The sequence below is a fragment of the Colias croceus genome, chromosome 2, assembly GCF_905220415.1.
Source record: "Colias croceus chromosome 2, ilColCroc2.1".
Taxonomy (NCBI): Eukaryota; Metazoa; Arthropoda; class Insecta; order Lepidoptera; family Pieridae; genus Colias; species Colias croceus.
In genome coordinates this window covers 3,993,402-4,007,696 of record NC_059538.1, presented here as the reverse complement: position 1 = coordinate 4,007,696, position 14,295 = coordinate 3,993,402, and the positions used below count along the sequence as shown (strand labels likewise).

The 14,295-nt window shown below is 33.5% G+C and overlaps 2 protein-coding genes across 3 annotated transcripts in view; both read left to right on the top strand.

Annotated features, from left to right (window-relative positions):
• Positions 1-825: 825 nt before the first annotated feature.
• Positions 826-1,515, top strand: LOC123699864. The gene has a single exon (XM_045646911.1). It carries the CDS (start codon positions 826-828, stop codon positions 1,513-1,515), a length of 690 nt encoding a protein of 229 aa, XP_045502867.1.
• Positions 1,516-11,896: 10,381 nt separating this feature from the next.
• The window catches only part of LOC123701398 (hormone receptor 4), a 35,451-nt gene continuing 33,052 nt past the window's right edge, over positions 11,897-14,295 (top strand). For both annotated transcript variants that reach the window (XM_045648858.1, XM_045648866.1), the window contains exon 1: positions 11,897-12,106. In XM_045648858.1, coding sequence (XP_045504814.1) covers positions 12,049-12,106 — 58 coding nt within the window. In that variant the 5' untranslated portion in view covers positions 11,897-12,048. The remainder of the gene's footprint in view (positions 12,107-14,295) is intronic.

Sequence of the window (14,295 nt, the reverse complement as noted above, 5' to 3'; positions counted from 1 at the left end):
ACATACGCGTACGCGTGCGTCACGAACCCGCTGGATGAAACTCGAAATTAGGTCAAAGGGGGGTCAAGCCACTGTCACTGCCATATGTATAAACACACACATGCATATAAGATTGCCTATATAAATCTGGTATTAATGTAATCATAACCCGAGGCGATACTATTACGATTTCGTCATAAAGCATCATCATGCTGTTCTACGTGAACCATTTTTTTTATTCTGTAAATAAATATAACACTAGATTTGTATAGTTGTAGTTTTGACATACGTAAACCGTAATAGATATTCAATGAATAGTATAAACAATTGCAATTGAAAACGTTCACATTGAATCGTTATTAAGATGTCGACTTTAGAAGCTTGGAAGCTCAATTTAATCACCAAATGTTTTATGGTTTATTTATAAATGTAGCTTGTATTTATTATTATGTTAAATATATAAAAATTTTTTTTTTCCGTTACCGGCTGTCAAAGTGTCAACAAGTACGAAAACATACCCAGTGTAAATAATTCCAGTTCAATTGTTAAAAGTGCACAAACTTTGGAAGAAATACTTATAAAACATAGTGAAAGTGCCCGTGAACAATTTAAATAATAAAATTGAAGAATTATTAATGACATATTGATTTTATAATAACAGTAATTATTAAGAGGTTATAACATCTGATTTGATTCAATTGACAAATCAAGTCATAATAGTGACAGTTGTCTGATTTTGACACCTGTCCGATTTCAATCACAGGGGTTGCCACCCGTTGTATAAAATTACCCAATTTTATAAATATAAAAATGAATGAATTTGAAAAACTTTTTGATAAACTAAGGATGGAGATGCAGGAACAGACAAAGAATATAATGTGCAGAATCGATGAAAAACTCGGCCCAGTTTTACAAGAAATTACCAATTTAAAAATGGAAAATCAAAATTTAAAAGCCAAAATAGATTATTTGGAAAGAGAAAAACGTCAGAAAAATATTATAGCTTTTGGAATAAAAGAAGACGAAACCTCAAGTATGGACCTATTAAAAACAACCATCAATTTATTAACATCTGGAACTGCAATTGATTTAACGCCAAGTGATATTAACAAAGTATACCGCCTTGGTAAGAAAAATTTGCAAAGTGATAAGCCTCGTCCAGTTCTTATCTCCTTTTTGAGTTTATGGCAAAAAGAACAAGTAATACAGAGCAAGAAAAAGATTAAAAACGTTTACATTGTAGAGGACTACCCAAAAGATATTTTGGATAAAAGGAAATTATTACAACAGCAACTAATTGAAGAAAGGGAAAAAGGAAGATACGCAGTTATAAAATACGATAAACTTATAGTGCGTGATAACAAAAATAAGAATGAAAATCGTAAACGTAATCGATCAGAATCACCAAATAAAAACATCCCGGACAACAAACAAAAACTTACAGAAATATCTAAGTCTCACAGAAAAAACGCTTTCGATATTATGAGAGTAAGAAGCAACTCTCTCTCCACTATCCCCTCCTCTGCAAAAAACTAACAAAACCCCGACAGCTGGTTAAAGACCAACTACAAACTAGAAGAACTTTTAGTATAGCACTCCCCAATCCGGCTTGTCACCGTGGGGTTTCAGACTACAACCCTCCAAACCAATCAACCGCATCTTACAATAAAACTTTAAATTATAGAAAATTCAACATTGCCACATTTAATGTCCGCACTTTGAGAACCGAGGAACGCCAAGCAGAATTTGAACTAGCTATAGAACAAATACGTTGGGACATAATAGGTATCTGTGAAACGAAAAGAAACGAAGAAGAAATGTTAGAAGTAGAAGGTAAATATATATTTTTCAACAAAGGCAAGGAAAAAGGAAGGAATGGCGTTGGTTTCCTAATAAATATTGCTCTTAAAAAGGAAGTAGAAGAATTCATAGGAATATCGGATAGAATAATCATGTTAAAGATAAATATACCAGGTTACAGCAAAATGTGGACCATTGTACAGACCTACGCCCCACACGACCAAACTGATAGAGAAGAAAAAGACAGTTTCTATAGATTATTAACAAATGCATTAAAAGAAACACAGTACGACAATTTAATAATAATGGGAGACTTCAACAGTCAATTAGGTCAAAAAACAGAATCTGAAAACGAGATTATGGGCCCTCATACTTACGGTAAAAGAAATGATAATGGAAAAAGATTAATCAACTTTGCATTAGAATTTAACCTGAAAATCATGAACACACTATTTAAGAAGAAATTTAAGAGAAAATGGACTTGGATATCCCCGGACGCCAAAACCTGCAACGAAATCGATTTTATACTCACAAATAAGCCACAATATTTTGAAAACGTAGAAGTCATTAATACACTTAACTTTAACTCAGACCACCGATTGTTGAGAGGTACAATAAAAACAATAGAACCAAAAAGGTCAAGAAAATTCATAAAACAAAACTATGACAAAATTCCACCAATTCCAGATGATATGTTGAAAAGTTTTGGCCATATACTCAATAACGAAATGCAGATAAATAGCGATAAATCAGTGCTATTCAAATATAAGGTATTAGAAAAAAACCTTATAAAATTAAAAGAAAACTTGATATCTGTGAAAGTTAAGAGAGATAAAGTGGGGGACGAAGCAAGAAAACTTTTGGAAACTAGGAAAGAACTATTAAAAAATCGAAAATCCAATAAGAAAGAAATAGAAGAAATTAGTAAACAGATCAATAGGAACATAAGAAACTTTAAAAAGAAAACAAAAATTAAACTAATACAAGAGCAAATAGAAAAGACGGGTGGAGTGAAAAAAGCACAAAAACTTTTAAGTCAAGACAAAAATTGGATACCTAAAATAAAAAATACAACAACTAACACGACAAGCTCAAATAGAAAAAAGATTTTAGAAACTGCTACTATATTCTACGAAACACTATACAAGGACACCGCTACATTACCTATAGAAAATCGACTTTATAAGATGGACGAAGAAAATGAAGAAATACCACCGCTTCTAGTGAGCGAGGTAGAAAAGGCCCTATCATCCCAAAAAGACGACAAAGCACCAGGCGATGATAAAATCAGCAACGAAATCTTAAAGAAGACTGCATCAGAGACCCTCCCTATTATTACCCATTTATTTAACGAAATATATCAGACTGAACAAATACCCAAACAGTGGACCGACACAACGATTATCTTACTGCATAAGAAAGGAGACAAACAATTAATAGAAAACTACAGACCAATAAGTCTAATGCCTAACCTATACAAAATATTTGCCAAAACAATCCTAAACAGAATATCAAACACCTTGGATGAATCACAACCTCGAGAACAAGCTGGCTTCAGAAGCAATTATTCAACCCTTGATCATATTTTTGTTATTAAACAACTTATAGAAAAATGTAATGAATACAATCAACCGTACTATATAGGATTTGTAGACTACAGCAAGGCGTTTGATTCTATAAGACACGAATATCTTTGGGTGGCATTAAAACTACAGGGAGTCCATCAAAAATACATAAACCTCATCAAAAACATCTACAGTCAAATTTCGGCTAAAATTAGGCTTGAGAGAGTTGGAAGAGACTTTGAAATACAGAAAGGGGTGAGACAAGGGGATCCCATGTCACCAAAACTATTCTCGGCTGTTCTGGAAGGTATTTTTCAGAATCTAGACTGGGACCTTTGTGGTATAAACATTAATGGCCAGCGCCTAAACCATCTAAGATTCGCAGACGATCTCATTATAATAGCTGAAACATCTGAAACTCTACAAAAAATGTTACAACAGCTTGCCGACCAAAGCGCAAAAGTAGGACTTTTAATGAATACATTAAAAACAAAAATAATGACCAATAGAACTAAAATTCCAATAGAAGTCAACAACAGGTACATAGAGTATGTGGAAGAATATTTTTATCTGGGACAGATCATATCTCCCAATGATCTTATGACAAAAGAAATAGAGCAAAGGGTAGCAAGTTCTTGGAAACGATTTTGGTCCTTGAAAAATATTTTTAAAAACGACGACATCTGCCAGACATTAAAGAGTAAGGTTTTTGATACATGCATACGCCCAGTGATGACTTATGGTTGCCAAACATGGTGTTTAACCAAAAAACAGTTACAAAAATTAAAGGTGTGCCAACAAGGAATGGAGAGAAGCATGTTAAAAATTAAAAGACGCGACAGAGTAAAAATAACTAATATTAGAAAAAAGACGAAATTGCATAGCATTGTGAAGACAGTCAAATCTCTAAAGTGGCGTTGGACAGGGCATATAATGAGGAATAAACAAGGAAAGTGGACTAAAGATCTCTTGGAATGGTATCCCAGGGAAGGAAAAAGGAACAGAGGGAGACAAAAAATTAGATGGGAGGATGATTTAAAGGAAATTGTAGGAGGAGCGACCTGGAGAAGAATAGCACTTCAAAGGCAATCATGGAAGAGTTTGGAGGAGGCTTTTGTCGAAAGGCAAGCAAGATACCCAGAAGAAACCTAGTTAAGCTATTAAATTATTATTACTTGTAAATATCTTGCAATAAAGGCTTTCATTCATTCATTCATTCATTCATTAAATATATAAAAATGAAACCCGTTTTCCTTGGTCACGGCATCACGCGTGAACGGGTGGACCGTTTTCGATGATTATTTGTTTTTAAAATATTCCTTGAAGTACGAGGATGGTTCCCATGTAGAGAAAACGAAAATATGTACCACGGGCGAAGCCGGAGCGGACCGCTAGTGTTTTAAAATATTAAAATTATTTACGCTAAGTCAGTTTAGAACTTACAATTAATTACATTTTAAAGGTCAAAATTATAAACATTGCATAAATGTTGATTTAAAAAAAAGTTCTTCGTATCTGGAGACAGTTCTATCTTAACCTTTTTTGGGAAAATTAAGTTCAGATAAGTATTTGTATAATGATTATAAGAACAAATTCCGCCTCATTAAATCATTATCTGATAAATAACCTAGAACAAAAAATACTTGAACGAATGAAAATGAAAACATTAAATTTTTAACGGTTTTCCGTTGTTCTATTTCAAAGTTTATTTTGGTTGGCCTTAATTAGTTGACGCTATCCCACAAAACGTTTACGACATCACTTGATGTTTAACATCGTATGTTTAAACGTGAATTAAGCAATCATTATTAGTTGTATGTTGTCAGATTTTATTATTTATATTATTAAAAAATCATTGTAAAAAAAAGTGTTATAAATGTAATAAATTCAAACAGTATAACGAAAGTGTTAGTGTTAGTAAAAAAGTAAAACATGAATACGTAAGAAGCAAAAGTCCGTATTTATAGGTTAATTATCACTATTTGATAAGATTTCATTTATGCTCTACATTATTCATGAATCATCTACATCCTATCGTCCTTTGTTTTAGAATCCATACTAATATTATAAATGCGAATGTAACTCTGTCTGTCTGTCTGTTACTCAATCACGCCTACTAATTTCTGAACTAATTTTCATGAAATTTGGTATGGAGATATTTTGATACCCGAGAAAGGACATACAAATTCCGTTACATACTTTTTATCCCGGGAAAATGACGCAATCCCAGAAATCCCACGGGAACAGGAACTATGCGGGTTTTTCTTTGACTGCGCGGGCGAAGCCGCGGGCGGAAACCTAGTATTCTATATTGTACAGTGATATAAATACAAACTTGCATAAGCTCCAAAAATAGAATTAAATCGGCTTACAAAATGAGCCTCATTGAGAGCTGTAAACACAAAATCTTAGGGCCCCTGACATTGGGCTCTGACCTCACGCCGCCTTTTGGCAGTTACCTTGGCATTGCAACTGCCTATATATTATAAGCCTGAATGCTCAACGCACTCAAAATGTAAACTAAATAATTACTACGTGTTACTCGAGGTAACATTCCGTAGCTCTATCGTTTATAATTCCTCTTAGACACGATAAAATTGTCCGTAGAATCCAGGGTATTAAGTACTTTTATAGAAAGAAAAGAAGGTACTTTTATAGAAACTTTGTGTAAAGCTTTCTAGATTATTTTTGTTAATTCATATTGTGTAAATTGCAGTCTTTATATATGTTATAATCTTTATGGATTAGATAGAAAGCCAATTTATTCATTATTAACCGACTTCAAAAAAAAGGAGGAGGTTATCAATTCGGCCGGTATATATTTTTTTTTTTTATGTATGTACACCGATTACTCCGAGGTTTCTGAACCGATTTACGTGATTATTTTTTTGTTCGATGCGGGATGGTGTCGAATTGGTCCCATAAAAATTTTATTCGGATAGGCCCAGTAGTTTTTATTTTATGAGCATTTTTGTCTGTAGGTATTTGTAAATTTTACAAGTGCAAGTTTGAAGTCGGTTGTTTTTAACGCAGTTATCATTTTCATCATTCGATTGTTCTTTATATACCTAATGTTTAACAATTGCAGATAAAAATAATTATATCTACATGTATCATTTATTTGTTATTGAAAATGAAAACGATGCAAAAACGTTTCATTTTATTTTCTGTTTTTCTTTATATATTTTAACTGAAATAAATATTTTTATCAAAACATTTAAGAGAACATTATGCTTTGATTTATTACTAAAACCAATGTCATTGAAACTTTATGTATTTTCAGGTTTTTTAATGCGAATTTTATATATTTATTTCAAAGCTAGATTTCCATCGATCCTATCCTACTAGAGTTGAGCTGCAACGTGACATTTAACCTTTAAAGTTTAATTTTCAGTTGACGTCAACGCAATTGGACCTTGTAGTACAGGGAATGTAGTTGCAAAAATATTTTTAAAACTTATTGTTTTCATGATACTGAGATCGAAAGTACCTTTTTGTGATGATAAAACTTTTATAACGAAATTCCACGCATAATTTTTTCCGTAGCATATATTTTCAAATCTTCAAGGAGAATCTAAACAAAGCTGAATTCCGAAGGATAATTAGGATAAAAGCTTCTACATACATCACCGTCAATTATTGCTAGATAGAAAATTAGCAATTCAAAATGGCAGCGGATGCACCGAGTTAATGAGAGGCGCTTGCGCGATGTCCTACTTCTGCCGAGGTCACGGGGTCGTTTCCCCGGCTTGTATTGATCCGGGGTGTCGGAAATGGGCTCCGGTGCAGCGGACACTAATATTTCTGATACCTTTAAGAGCGAGCGCGAGCGATTTGATAACTACCCAGCTAAGAGGGGAAAAGATTGGAATAACGTTGCTAAGTTCTTAAGCTGTAGATTAGTACTCGATTTATTAGTAGTGAAGTTGTAGATTCAGTCCCTTAGATTAATTTAAATACGTAATATTAATTAAAATGTATGATATAAGGAAAGTATTTTGAATCAATACTCCGTTATGTCGTTAAGTAAAATAATGATTCCACGTCGGTGCGATCTCACAGTCGTAGACAGATAGAAGTTACATTTGCAATGGTTGAAACGACGTTGCTATATTGACGTCGGCCATTACGTTTAGTTAGTTTTCATTCTTCAAAAAATGAATAACTATTGTTTAATTTGAATTATTGTATTTATACAACTGTAACCAATTGCTTCAAAGTTGTAGTATTTAGAAGCACATGTATCGAATTGTTGCGAATATTCGAACTGAATGGCCGAATTATGAACCAATTATAATTTAACGACCAACAAATACAATCTAGCTACACTTGACATTGACATAAAATTGCAGGAACTAGAAGGAAAATCATAGAGCTGGTAGAGCAAGGTTTGAACATATTTATCTGTGCTGATAACGTACTAATAGCGACTTGTTACCTAGTTGACTAAACTTGAGCCCGATTGACTTTATCTTGCATTAAAACTTAATAGAATACAGGGCTTAAATAATGAAATGATTTAAGAAAAAAATGCTATTGATATTTACTCATTTGAGCTTACCTTTTTTTGGTAATTTTAAAAGAGTTTTTAATTGATAATGTGATAAAATGTGAATAAAAAATAATTGTATCTTAAGTTGTATTTTAACATAAAATCTTCATTCTCTTGTTTAATTAACATACGTTCTTTATTCTCTCGTAAAATTGTTACGTAACACAATGTTATTTTATTATTATAACATGGTATTACGCAACAGCTTTATCTATACAAAGGAAAATCAAACTTTATTCGCGCCATAGTATATTTTTAATAATAAAGTAACACTCATAAATTCCGCACCGATGTTGAAGCGGCGCATTAATAGGAGCGCAAACAAGTGTTATCAGCGGGGTTGTTATCGGCACATTATAAGTAGGCCTCCGAGGTAGGTCAATGACGTTCGTTCACCCTCTGCATTCGCACGTGCTGACCTCGCATCCTCCATCCTCCATGCTCCCCGCGCCATCCTCCCCATCCCCGTCTTACAAAGCTAGTGATACACAAAAACCCTCCAGAGTGCACCCGGGTTAAGATCACTTGACACCATCCTTCGCTTTAACGAGCCTTATAAAAACTGTGCACATTTTTAATTTTTAATTGAAAAAGTGGTTGCAATAACTTGGTTCATGTTTTGAAGGATTTATCTATGCTATAAATAACTTTTGGTCGGTAGAGCTCGCAGATATCAATAAATTGTAATATAAATGGGGCACTTTTATGCAAATTCAAACAAATAACAACAATAAAATACAAGATTCTATCAACAATTTCACTGTTTTGCAATATGGCCATTCTAACTTCTAACTTCTAAGTGTAGGTAACATTCCAAAAATTGCAATTTCCCAACAATTCTATAAATCTCACGCAAAATAATATGAATATAAGAATTGCGTTAATTTAAATTTAATTCACATGTGAACGAATACTACATTTTATAAATTATTATTCTCAAAAAGTAGTTATTTCAAGTCTAGTAGAAGTAATATATAATTCTACAACTGTATCTTTAACGGTGAATTTATTTCATTTATGACTAACTATTGTTTTTATTTTTTCGCAATTTTCAGTAAATAATTTACAAAATTTTGCGTCAAAATCTTAATTACCATCATCAGCCATTCCTTCACATGCATAAGCATTACCTAGCCACCACGATAAAGATCCACAAATGATTACAATCAGCGTTGCACGAATCGATATTTCTGTTACCAAGCAGTTTCAATGGCCACATTTATCCGCTAGGGGCGAACAGCGCAGGTACTAGTTGGGTCAATGACGTTCGTTCACCCGCTGCAGCCTGCGACCCAAAACTGGGGCGACTTGACGCCACCCCCCATCATATATAATCAATTCACTTGTTTTGAATTGGACGTAATTGCGTCATACGAAATAAATCATATTCACGGTCATGTTGCTAGCGTAAATGTTAGATTAAGTAAAACTTGTGCATAGAGCAGGATGTAAATAATAAGAATTTTTTTAAATGCCTCCCACTGATTCACACACTTATTTTAATAAATATTTATATGTATAATAAGTGCTTATTGACGTCCACTCAAAATTTAAATCGGAACGCAATATTTTTTTTTACTCAGATGTCTCTTGTAATCAAATAATGCAAAGTTTTAGAGAACAAATAATTGAAGAGGCTAATTAGTAATTACATTGATTAATTATCACTTGTAATTCAAATTCGTACTATAAGTAAAATTTAATTGAATGTAATAGTATTAACTTGACCTTCATAAATTGGCTTTCAATGTAAATTATTATAGTGTCGATATTAACATTTAAGGATCTGATATTACTGACGTAATTGTTATAATCGATAGTTATTACACCTTTTTGCTATAAAAACAAATATTTTTAACCTTACTATAAACGAAACAATGTAACGCGATTGGTGATTGTTTGTTGTGTTGTTTGCATTTATTATTTCTAAGGCGCTTACCTTACCAACCATAACCTAGCCTAATATACAATTAGTCATAAGAATATTTTATTAATGGAGTAATATACACAATCATCCGTTCCTTTATAGTTCTTATTCCGTACTATGTGTTGTGGGTGTTATATGATTCGAACGGAAATCATGACATCAGCATTTTCATCTATAGGTGCTCGTTGCTCGATAGTTTTTATGTAATTGTTATATAATAATTGAACTATTATAGTTTAAAGATTGCTAAAATATTGTAACATATTTTTCCTTAATTATATTTATTGACAATAAAAAATGAAAAAGTTCCAAAGTCATAATCATCGATAATATTGAAGTTCAATGAATAAACTTAAATTAAGTATGTGGCATATTTAGTATTGGTTCAACAGTAATGCGAAACTACTATTGAAAATAACTATAGTAGAGACAATACTTTTGTTATAAATGTACAATTATTTTATTATACACAAATTAAATCTGCAATCGTCGAGTTGGCGTGTGCAATACTAGTTGCAGCGACTAAGTACAAAGATATCTAAGTACCAAGTACTGGAGCCTTCGCCAATGTACTCGTAAAAGTAGATAGAATGTCTAAGTCAGCCAGGCCAGTAAGAGCCAAGGCTAGATTGTGCAATTGCGACAGAAGATTTTCAACTTTATTACCTTACACAGAGAGCAGAAAAAGCATCGAGTAACGCTTCAATGACGTTCGTTGACTCTAGCGCTCGATGCCGGTGCATTGCTGTTTTCCTTCTCTATCTTTCATGCATTAATATTAGAAACTATTTATGTCATTATAAGAATAAATATGTTGTTTTATATTTTATTACCAGATAATAAAACAAAATTCCAATAACATTTTATTTATAAGTCCATCAATAGTTAAAAAATAACACACTTTTGACCTACATATACAGAAAATGAGCTAAGTAAAATAAGCTAATATTTCGGCGTTATCATTGATACTTGTCTCGTCAATTTGAAACAGTTATTTTAAACTAAACGTTATTTGTTTGTCGCTCTACGAGATCCAGTTTGACTTGAGCCGAGTCGCTTCCTGGCGTTCTCAACTAATGACTCGGATCTAACAAATCGCTCACAAACGGAGAGGTCCAAATCCATTGGTCGGTTTAGACGTGAGGCGGCGTAGCTCGTGACCCAATTTCGCAGCTGCTGGTTTCAGCAGCGGTGAGGAGGCGAGGGGAGGGCGACAGCGCGCAGGCAGTGGGGAACGGCCGCGTGTCAATGCCGTACGTTGACTCCAGCAGCGGCATCGATGCGGCCTCTGCCTTACATAACCACCGACAATGAGCACTCTGCGAATGCGTGTGATGTACCCAACCGCATTCAACACATTCTATTCCATATTCGAATGGCAGATTCGATACCAGAGACTACTCCAAATTAGAAACCCGGTACAGATCGACTAGATCGTAATCGGGAAACACTATTATGATGTAGCAATTCTAATCACGTTGAGCTTTGTTTTGTTTCTGCGCTATCATTAATTTTGACATTTCAATGCTACACATCTTGTATCCAGTCAATCTAAATAAAGCGCAAACAAAAGATTCGTTGTATCAATTACAAAACTAGGTATGTAATAATGATATAGACTTAAACACTACAAGCTTCTGATTCACCGTTCTAACATGTTGTTCGTATAGCTAAAATATGCGCCATTTTCCTGTATGCTAGTCAGAATATTTTATACCTAATTTAGAGATGTAGTCAAAGGGTACCTACTTTAAAAAAACAGTTAATAAAAATAAAAAAATTCCTATGGGATTTACTGTAAATGGAAGGTGCGTGTAATCATTATGCGTTAATAATTTACGTAAGGGTTCAAAATGTGAATGAGAGGGTGATTTAAATCGTGAGTGCTCAGCGGAGTTTCAGCGCGGTATAACAATGGGTGCGAGGGCGGGTGGCAGCGACCCGAAGCCCGAAAGTGAAAGATGTGCGGGCGCGCGGTGGGAAGCGCGCGGGCGGTGGGGCGAGCGAGCAGGGCCGCGCGCCAGCGTTAGCGAGCGGAGTGCAGCGCGCCGCAGCCTCACGCAAACAAAACTTTAGTTACTAACCTACTTCCGTACGGGCGCCAACCGCGAGCGCGACTGACGGTACGCTTCACGCTTACCTTTACGACGCCGTGTATGGCACGAATCAGTGATGGACTATTTTATGAAAAGCGAACTGAATACGCGCGCATCTGCCTCGGTTGAATGGACAGAAACACTATTATTCTTAGCAAACAGGCGAGCTTGAAAAACATGTTTTACGGTGAGACGATGTTTTACGGTACACTTTGAAAGCTTCCATGCTATGTGTTCACGACGGCATATACACTCTCGTTTTCATCTACTAAATGTTTGTTTGTTTTTTTTTAACGGTCACGCACACACCTCTAGCAACACGTGTTTGACAACAAGCTTATTAGTTATATGATCTCCGAAAAACTTCAAAACTATAAAAAAATATCCTCAGATAAAACCGAAATAACAATAATTGCACAAGTTAAATAATAACGTTGTTATTGTCATATTTTTTAACTAAAATTAATTATATTGGCTTAATAAAAGCAACTAAGAATCCTTCTTTAGTCTATAAATACATTTTTTTTTAAAGTAACTACGTATCTGTCGGAGTTATTTCACGTATTGGATTTTTGAAAAAAATATGCGCACCTAATGCACAATACTATATATTCTATTAATTTGATGAGCTAATTCATTTAAAATATGAATTTTTGTCTATAATAATTGAAAAATACGCACATTTATAGGCTAAAACTATTCAAGGAGAATAGATACCGGCGGCCATATTGAATTTGCTACGAGATGTTTTGTACTATCGCCCCCTATCGGATTATTGTCACAACAGAACATACTAGCGAATATGCCAATCTATAATATTTCTTTGAAAAAAGCTTGTCGATAACATCATATTTCTTTGAATAATTAAGAATAATATTAAAGCTATTCAAGATTTAAGACGCTACGAGCCTACAGGAATGTTTTCAGCATGTTTTGAAATAAAATCTTGCTACAACGATATCCTATACTAAACTAAATGTTATTGGTATTTATTTAACACTTCGAGTTTTAAAAATAAAATTGAATTTGAAAAGCAATAAGCTAATATTGGTTATATAATAAGCAACTAATTTATAATTGTATTTTGACTTCTGAAACAATTTCTTTTTGTAATTACATTAAGATATAATGTTTTATATTACAAACTATGAGCTAGATGGTACTTTGCTTAATGCACTACTCTATGTAGAGTTCCATTTGAGTATTTAACTTCCTTTACAACTATTTCATAATTAATTTAGTGCTCAGGTTTGACTGGTAGTTTATAACATTATTTCGCATGTTACAAAATCATACTTATTGATAAATAATTTCTACAACTCTTCAATTAAAGTTGTTTCGAAACAACAGAAAAAATCTTTCAGTAATCGCCTTGATTTTGAAGCGGATACGTATACAAGCTTGCGTACGCGCACGTATGTAAACCGCGTTGGTTACTGTTAGTGTTTGCGTAGATTTTTAACGAAAACGCACACAACGTCGTGGTGGCTCTCAATCGAAACTAGGTCGGTTCAGTGACCTATATGTTTATCTAATGATTGTAGCAGCGGTCCGCGTAACGCCTTGCGTTATCATATCGCTTCGTTCGCATTTTAGTTTAGGTTATCTGACGGGCAACCTGTCTCTTGCACTATTCTTACAGATATCACATTGTAAACAATATTCGTTTCCGCATAACAATCTTTACCTAAATTACTATCTTTATTGAACGCTTTATTGGCAAGCGCGGATTTAATAAAATTCTATTGAATTTATTCTATGTATATCAAGAATGAATTGAAATACGTATAGATATGACACCTTATACTTACGTAGCAAGTATTTAGTAATCTTTTCTTGTACTTAAATCTAGGCAGTTATGTTATAATATAGAATAATAAAATATAATTCGCAATTTTTCACTAACTATTTCAAACGGCTTTATATAATTTTTTGTTTTGTAATAATAAGTCAAGGTATATTTTTACTCTAGTAATTGTGTATTTGTAAAAATTAAATTTACATTTCATGTTTTAGTCGTTAATAAAAAATAAAGTAACTATTTGATTTAATTTGATAAACAAAAATGCCATACATTCATACGTTAAGGGTCTCAAAAATTAAATCTGATTTTATCGAAACAAAGCGCAAATGCTACCCGCTGGCCTTATCTCTGACCGTACGGAATACTTTCTCTTTAAAATTTTACTTTTAAGTTGGTCAAAGTTGATGCTTTTACGGATAAGGCGAGACGGTACTTGCAATATGGATGATGGGCGATGACGTGAACTACGAACGCTATGATATTACAATCTTAAACGTACAAGCTGTTATGGTTCTTGTTACGTAGATGATAAAGATAACTTTCTTTTGCTTGAGTTCAAAGAAAATTACGTA

What these genes read in the sequence shown, in the direction of transcription:
- LOC123699864 (XM_045646911.1), top strand. Translation starts at nt 826, where the DNA reads ATGGAGATGCAGGAACAGACAAAGAATATAATGTGCAGAATCGATGAA.